At 59.4% G+C, this 8084-nt stretch overlaps 1 protein-coding gene across 1 annotated transcript; it reads right to left on the bottom strand.

Moving 5' to 3' along the window:
• Positions 1-246: 246 nt before the first annotated feature.
• Positions 247-6554, bottom strand: LOC133342005 (uncharacterized). Its single transcript, XM_061550864.1, has 2 exons — positions 5151-6554; positions 247-385 (listed from the first exon to the last, which is right to left on the bottom strand). Exons 1-2 carry the CDS (start codon positions 6423-6425, stop codon positions 374-376), a joined length of 1287 nt encoding a protein of 428 aa, XP_061406848.1. The 5' UTR covers positions 6426-6554; the 3' UTR covers positions 247-373.
• Positions 6555-8084: the final 1530 nt, after the last annotated feature.

The following is an 8084-nucleotide window of genomic DNA, read 5'->3' as shown; positions in this document are numbered from 1 at the left end:
TGGTGGGAATCCTTCCCCTGACACCCCTACATCACCCCCCCCCCCCGGAGAAAAAAATAACCGTCCTCGGTTCTGCCTCCCCCATGGACCATTTAAATCTCCCCATGCCTCCCCCCACTGACAGTGACGACAGCCCTTACCCCCCCCACAACCATACAATGCAACATAACACAACGAAATCAATTGCGCGGCCTGCCCAGGTCTCCAGCCAGCATCTCGTAACAGCCCGGACATCCACAGGCAGCAGATGACCGTGGCGGCCCCCTCCTTCGAAGGCCCTCTCGTCGCGGTCCCTGGTTCGGTGGTGCTGGTGTCGCCTTGCCCGGCGCCGCTGTCTCTCCGGCCCCCGCTCGTGCCGCCGCTCCGTCAGGCCTCACATGGGGTGCTGTAGGTGACAAGGGAACACAGGGCACCGAACCCCCTGCCGGTCGGTGCGTGGTGGTCGGCGACCTTGGCCTGGGTAGGGATGATGATGATGTTGGCAGTGATGTTGGTGGTGATGTTGGTGAAGATGACGGTGGAGAGATGTATGGCTTAAGGCGGGTGGGGTGTACAAACCATCGTCGCTTACCCAGTTGGACCTGGACGCACTGCGGTCGGAGTGCTTTAATGACCTCGACCGGCCCTTTCCAGGGTCGGTGCAGCTTTGGTGAGAGGCCAACCGGCACCTGAGGACAGTGTAGCCATGCCTGGTCCCCGACTTTGAAGGGCTTGGCTGTCACTGTCCTCTCCCGTATCCGTACATTACTCTCTTGGCTCGTGGCCGATGCGGCCTCGGCTGCTTGGCGGGCCTCTCTCAAATAAATGAGGGAGGTCTTTAGTGCCTTCGGCCATGCGTCGGCTCTTGCGGGAATGTCCGTCAACTGCACCTCAATAGGCGGAACGGGATCCCGTCCGTACATCAGGAAAAACGGCGAGAACCCCGTCGCCGCGTGTGGGGCCACCCTGTACGCCGCTAAGACAGATGGAATGTGGAGGTCCCAGTCGGAATGGTTTTCGTCCACCACTTGGGACAGCATGGCCGCTATGGTGCGGTTAAGCCGCTCTACCATCCCATCGGTCTGGGGATGATACGGAGATGTTCGGACCTTTTTAGTGCCCAGGATAGAGCAGACGTCCTTCAATAGCTGTGAGGAGAAATTCCTGCCCTGATCCGTGAGCAACCGCTCCGGTGCCCCCTTATCAAGGACATAGCCTCCCACGAAGGCATCGGCGATGGTCTGTGCCGTTTGGTCCGGGAGGGCCCACGCCATCGGCCACCTCGTGCAGTACTCGACTCCGACCAACAGGTATTTATTTCCCCGTGGCGTGACCGGCAGTGGTCCCAGGATGTCCAACGCAACCAATTCGTTGACCCTGGTCACCGTGATGGGCTGTAGGGGCGCCCGGCTTACCCGGGGTGGCGGCTTTCGCCGCGCACATTCGACGCAGGTAGCGACCCATCGATGCACATCAGCGGTCATACCTGGCCAAAAGTACCGACTCTGTAATGTGTACAGTGTCTTCCGCCCCGCCAGGTGCAGCAGCTGGCGGCCGTGTACGTCCATAACCAATTGTTGACGCAGCGACTCCGGAACTACCAGGCATCGTCGGCGCCCTGTCGGGTCCCATCGCATGAGGAGGTCCTCCCATACGATGTACTCCTCCCCCCCTGCCTCTGCTGAGGCGCGTAGCGTTCGCAGTGGGGCTTCCTCCAGCTGTAGCCGTCGCCAATCGTCCAAGGTCAGCCCCAGGTCGTGGTCGGTCAGCTGGACCTCACCCTGTGCGTCCTCCGCCGTGCGTACGGGAGCGATGACTGTCCCCTCCGGCCTCGCCTCCTTGCAGCGTGCCCCGCCTGTGGTGCATGCACAAGGGCCCTGGGGCGCCAGTCGGGACAATGCGTCTGCGTTGGCATGTCTGGTCCCTTTGCGATGCACTACTTGGTACCTGTACTCCTGCAGGCGCTCTATCCATCTGGCCAGCTGGCCCGAAGGCTGGTCGATGCGGAGCGAATACTGCAAGGCCGCGTGGTCAGTGCGGACCGTAAATTTGCGACCATACAGGTAGGGTCGAAATTGCTGCACGAAGTGAACGACTGCCAGGAGTTCCCTACGTGTGACGCAGTAGCGCTGCTCCGCTGATGAAAGCACGCGACTACCATAGGCGATAACCACCTCGCGACCCTGCTGGACTTGCGACAAAACACTGCCGATGCCCACATCGCTGGCGTCCGTGTCCAGGATAAAGGGGAGGCCAAAATCCGGAAAAGCCAATGGTGGTGCATCTGTCAGACGTGAGCGCAGCTGCTGGAATGCCTCTTCCTCCAGAGGGCCCCAATAAAACCTCTGGTTCTTCGCCGTCAACACGTGCAAGGGCTTGGCAATGGTTGCGAAGTTGGGTACGAACCGGCGGTAATAAGAAACGAAACCCACAAACCGGCGTACCTCTGGAACCGTTGTGGGAACAGCCCAGGCCCTCACGCAGGCCGTCTTTTCCGGGTCTGTAGCCACTCCAGACTCACTGACGACGTGGCCCAAGTAGCGTACCGACGACTGCATAAGGTGGCACTTCGACGGCTTGAGCTTCAAGTTCGCGTTCCGGAACCGCAGGAATACCTGACGTAATCGGTCAATGTGTTCCTCGAATGATCGGCTGAAGACAATGACGTCATCCAGGTAGATGAGGCACGTTTCCCATTGGAGGCCTGCTAAGGCCAACTCCATTATGCGTTGGAACGTCGCCGGCGCAGTCTGGAGGCCCATAGGCAGGCAGTTGAACTCGAACAGGCCCTGTGGTGTCCGGAACGCTGTTTTAGGCCGGGAGTCCGCGTCTAGTGGGACCTGCCAGAACCCGGACAATAAATCCAGCGTACTGAAAAATTTTGCTCCCGCCAGTGCATCCAATGAGTCGTCAATACGTGGTAGGGGATATGCGTCGGCCAGCGTGACGGCATTGAGGCGTCGGAAGTCCACACAGAATCTCAGTGACCCGTCTGACTTCTTGACTAGGACCACCGGTGCCCCCCAGGGACTCGAGGATGGAGAAATTATGTCGGCCCGCAGCATCTCCTGCACCGCTTGTTGAATGTGCCCTTTTTCCATTGGGCTCATTCTATATGTGTTTTGGCGCAGGGGTGCGGCATCTCCCGTGTTAATGTGGTGCTGCGACAGATTTGTGCGCCCTAGGTCGAACGGTCCCCGGCTGAACACGTCCGAGAACTCATGCAATAATGAGTGCAGCTGCTGTTTCTGGTCGGGCGGCAATCCCGGCTCAGGCCCCGCCAGCTGGTCCATCCACGATTCGGCCCCTCTGTCCTCGGACTGGCTGATGCTGCCTACAAGCTCGGGCTTTGTCCCTGGGGCTCCTAGTGACAAGGGACTAACGTGGGCCAGAACTGTTCCCTCCTGCACCGTCGCTGTTCTATCGGAGATGTTCAGCACCTGAATGAACAGATGCTGGTTCCTCTGTACAATAGTTTCGGCCCCCACCAGCGCATGGCGATCCATGGCAGCTGATGCCGGAGACACCAGGATGGGTGAGTCTGGTCGGGCTGTCACGAGGGGAGACCGATATTGCAGCGGAATCAGCATCTGGGCTGCCGGGGGAATGGAGACAGACTTACTGACCAGAGCCTGCACGTAGGGTACTCCCCGGCTGGCTCCCTCCGCCTTTAGGAAATGGAGATGCGTTCCCTGGACTTCCACCCGCCCATTGGCCAGATCGATTTTCATTGGCATCCGCCTCAGAAAGTCCGTCCCCAACAGGCAGGGTACGGGCAATGTTGCGGAGACAAGGATGGGTCCTGCTACCGAAAGCTGCCCAATCTGTATCGGGGCTTCAACCTGGCCCAGGAAGCCCATGCTGCCTCCATTTGCTGCAATGAACGTTGTCTTGACGGGGACTAAAGGTCGGATTTTATCCGGCAGCATCTCGTGCATGGTGCTCGAGATGATCGTGGCTGATGCCCCCGTATCAACCAAGATACGTGCCGACACTCCCGCGATTTCACCGACCAGGACCGAGGTTCCTGACGTGGCCGCTACCACCCGCCTTGCCAGCTTCCTCCATTGTGTGGCTGAGTCCGGCCACTGACCAGGCGGCGTCTCGTTATCCTGTGGTGCATGGTGAAATGATGGGGGATGGATGTGAATGGACTGAAGATGGGGTTCCTCCCTTTGGAGTGCGTCGCAGCAGGGTGAACGCGCCCTTGTTACATAGTGTGGGCTTACCCCTGGGTTGCGGGCTGGGCTCTCTGTGTGGTGCAAATTGCCCCCCTTTGGTGACGTAGGATGGGCCCCCCTTGTGGTGTGGGGGGCCCCCCCCATTGTAGGGGGCAGTGGGGACTGGGGGGTGGGCCTTCCCGTGAGCCCCTCCCTTCTCCCCTCCCTTCCCTTTGTCACGGGGGCGTGGTCCCCCTGGTTCCGTCTCAATCTGCCGCAAAGCGGTGGTGAGGCGGCCCGTGGAACTGCTTCAGGGCGCACTGTCAATCTTGTGGGCTGCCTCCGCCCCCGGGCCGTTGCCCCTGGCAACTCGCCGGCGTCGCAGGCAATTGGTGACGTCACGCCCGCCGGCGACGTCACGCTCGCCCGCGACGTCACGCCCGCCCGCGACGTCACGCCCGCCCGGGACGTCACGCCCGCCCGCGACGTCACGCCCGCCCGGGACGTCACGCCCGCCCGCGACGTCACGCCCGCCGGTGAAACCACGCCCGCCCGTGACGTCACCTCCGCCCGCGACGTCACCTCCGCCCGCGACGTCACGTCCGCCCGCGACGTCCCTTCCGGCCCCGGCGCGACTCCCGACGCGGTCTCCGGCCCCGGCGCGACTCCCGACGCGGTCTCCGGCCCCGGCGCGATCCCCGACGTGGTCCACGGCCCCGGCGCAATTCCCGGCGCGATCCGCGACACCACTCCTGGCCGCGACGTCACTCCCGGATGCAACGTCACGTCCGTTCGCGACGCCACTCCGGGTCGCGACGCCACCCCTGGTCGCGACGCAATCCCAGGCCCCGGCGCTATCCCCGGCGCGATTCCCTTCCCCCGACCCGGACAATGGGGACCGGGGAACGACACCGACGGCGCCCACCCCGAGGAGACTCCCGGTAAGTTCGCGGCGTCGGAATTATAATTGCTCGGCCCGACCGAGAGGCCGGGCGGGAAGGCGTCACTCGCCTGGATCCTGTCGGCGTTCGGCCCCGGCGGGTTCCAGGTAACGTTGGCGGCCTCCGGCTCTGTGCGGCACCCCCTCGCCACATGCCCCTCTCGACCACAACGGTGGCAGACCCACGGGGCGTTCCGTCGGGGGGGCTCGGCGCGATGTTGTAGAGGCGGCTGCCAGCGACGCGGCGGTTGGTCGCGCCCCTGGTCCCTCTGCTCCGCCAGTCCCCGGATCGCCGCGTACACCTCCCGTAGCGATGGCTCCGTCTCAGACGTCGGGGGTCCGTCCCCAGCTGCTCCACAGGCAGCCTGTGGCGACGGTGCAGGTTCGGCGGTTGGTGTCGCTGGACCCAGTAGTGCCGCGGCAACGGCTCGGCTGTTCCCCCCCGCCGCGCCAGCTACCGGGCCCACGGGTGGCGCCCGGCCCATGACCTGCTCGTGGGCTTGGATGGTCCGGGCAGCCCACAGCGAGGTGCGTTCCCCCGGCGTCACCACGGGCATTACAACGCCGGCGCGGCAAGCGTAGGCGATGAGGTGCTCGACCACGAGATCCTCGAGCGCTTCTTCAGCCAGGCGAGGGAAAGCTCTCCTCGCCAACACGAGCAGTGCACCCCTGTAGGATAAAGGGGATTCTTTAGCCCCTCGCTGGCGATCCTGGAACCGTTTAAAGGCCCCTTCCGCCGGGCAATAGATCTCCCCCAAAGCCTCGTAGGCCGCCTGTAGCGTGGTCTTGCTGTGCGAGGGAAGGGAGGTGTAAGAGGCGAGTGCTTCCTTGCCCAGAACGGATGGCAGCGCTCGTAGTGCCTCTTCGTCTGTCCACTCGAGAGCGTGGAAGGCAGCCTCGAATCGGCGGACAAACTCCTCCCAGTCTTCTTCCTCAGCCACGAACTTGTCGACGGGCCCCAGCCGACGCGGCCGTCCGGCCACCTGCTCTCCCTGTTGGGTGGTTAGCCCTGGGGGTTTTGGCGGGACCGGCGGCGGCTGGCGTGACGAGGTTGGTTGCCCGGCCGGCTGGTCGGCCTCCGGGTCCCGTGGCCTCTCCTCCCGTAGTACGCGTGGGGGTGGGGGTCCCGGTGCTGGCGGGTCCCCCATAGGGAGCCTCTGTAGGAGCTCCTGGAGTGCCCTCTCCACGCGGGCCATGCGGTCCTCCATGGTGTCCTCCAGGCGATCCGGGCCCCCTGCTGCTGCTTCTGATAGCAGGCCCCCTTGTTGCCCGGGATGGGAAGGATCCCCGGCCCCTGCTTCCTCCTCCCTTGGCTCTTTCCCGCGGGGATTTTTCTTTGTAGCCATGAGATCCCACCGCTGCCACCAGATGTAAAGTAGGAGCCGACACCAGATTGCAGGGGTCTCGTCCTTTATTCTTTTCCTTCTCTCCACACCTGTCCCCCAGCCGTCCCAATCTCGTTCCCGCCAAAGGCCCCTTCTTCCCGCCCGTTCTCTCCTTATATCTCTTCGATCACCCCTCCCACTAACCCATCTATTGGTGGGAATCCTTCCCCTGACACCCCTACAGTATTACTCTGGGAAGGCAGGTCCTTCGTGTGTGAAGGATACAGCTGCATATTGCCATTTGAAACAGGTGAACATTGGCACTACCCAGAAAAGTTACTTCCAAGAAAATATATGACAGTGTATATAATATATATCAAGCTAAAGTCAGTGTCTCCTGGCTGAGTGGTAGCCTTGATCGAGAAGTCGAAATGCCATCATCCCATGGCGGGGATGTCTCTTCGTAGTTACACCACTTGGATTCCCACAAAAATGTGCTCACTTTATTATCCCAAGAGGGATGATGGGTTAATTCAACCTCTGAAATTTGAACTCGCACGCATTCCACACACTTTGTCAGAGCAGCACGAATCATATGGAATAATGAAACACATACACGTGCTCATTATCAGTGGTTCTCAACCCACCGGTTTCAGTGGGGTCGAAAGCTGTGGCATGGATACCGTGAAGGAGAAATAACGAATGTGTGCACGGAACATAAACGCCACGCTGCAGCAACAAGCTACACTAATACACAACGTGAAACAAACGCACTACTTAACATGAAACGAATGCTGATACGACCACATTGACTCGAGGCGTGGACATGCGATCCCCTTGTGCATTGTGGGCTAAGTAAACTGAGTTGTGACTTTTGGCCTCATGGGGTGATGGGGAGATAAATGGTCTTGATTTGGGGGCTGCCATACCAACAATGTTGAGAACCAATGCTGTATATCGAGTTACTACTGGCCAAGACTAATTAGAGAATATCTAAATGGAAAGAAATCAAAATAACTTTAACCGTTCAGATAGCTATTGCCTTAGTTCAAGTTCAAGTGCTGCGTGGAAGCGAATAATCAAATAATACATTCTTTAAATGCATGCCTACAAAGGGGAGTGTACTTCAATAGGGATTACCGTTGGTAGGGCTGTTTTAATAAACACAATAGACAGGAAGGACAAGTTCAAAGGGCTCGCATAATGCGCATGCATCATGTACATTGTACAAGAGTGCAGAAGCGTGGTCAACACATCTACGCCTAAATTTCGATTTAAAGCTTTCGTGACTGCAGGGATTTATCTTCTTGGTTCTTTCGGTAAAGTCACGTAGAAGGGAAGTAATAAAATAATAAAAATAAAACAATAAAATAATTCTCACGACGTTTCGGCCTCAACGCAAGCAGCCATCCTCAGGTGAAAACCAGGTCTGTCGGGGAGACAGCGTCTGAATGAAACAGCACACGAGCTTGGAGCATATATATAAGCTGGGTTGGAAGCGCCCTTCCCCCCCCCTTCCAACCCAGCTTATATATATGTTCCAAGCTCGTGTGCTGTTTCATTCAGACGCTGTCTCCTCGAGAGACCTGGTTTTCACCTGAGGACGGCTGCTTGCGTTGTGGCCGAAACGTCGTGAGAATTATTGTATTATGTTTTATTTTTATTATTTTATTACTTCCC

The sequence above is a fragment of the Lethenteron reissneri genome, chromosome 13 (genome assembly GCF_015708825.2).
Source record: "Lethenteron reissneri isolate LAM-NWPU_2019-01 chromosome 13, ASM1570882v1, whole genome shotgun sequence".
Classification (NCBI taxonomy): Eukaryota; Metazoa; Chordata; class Hyperoartia; order Petromyzontiformes; family Petromyzontidae; genus Lethenteron; species Lethenteron reissneri.
Note: the sequence above shows the minus strand (reverse complement) of the source record. Positions and strands in the feature narration are given on the sequence as shown.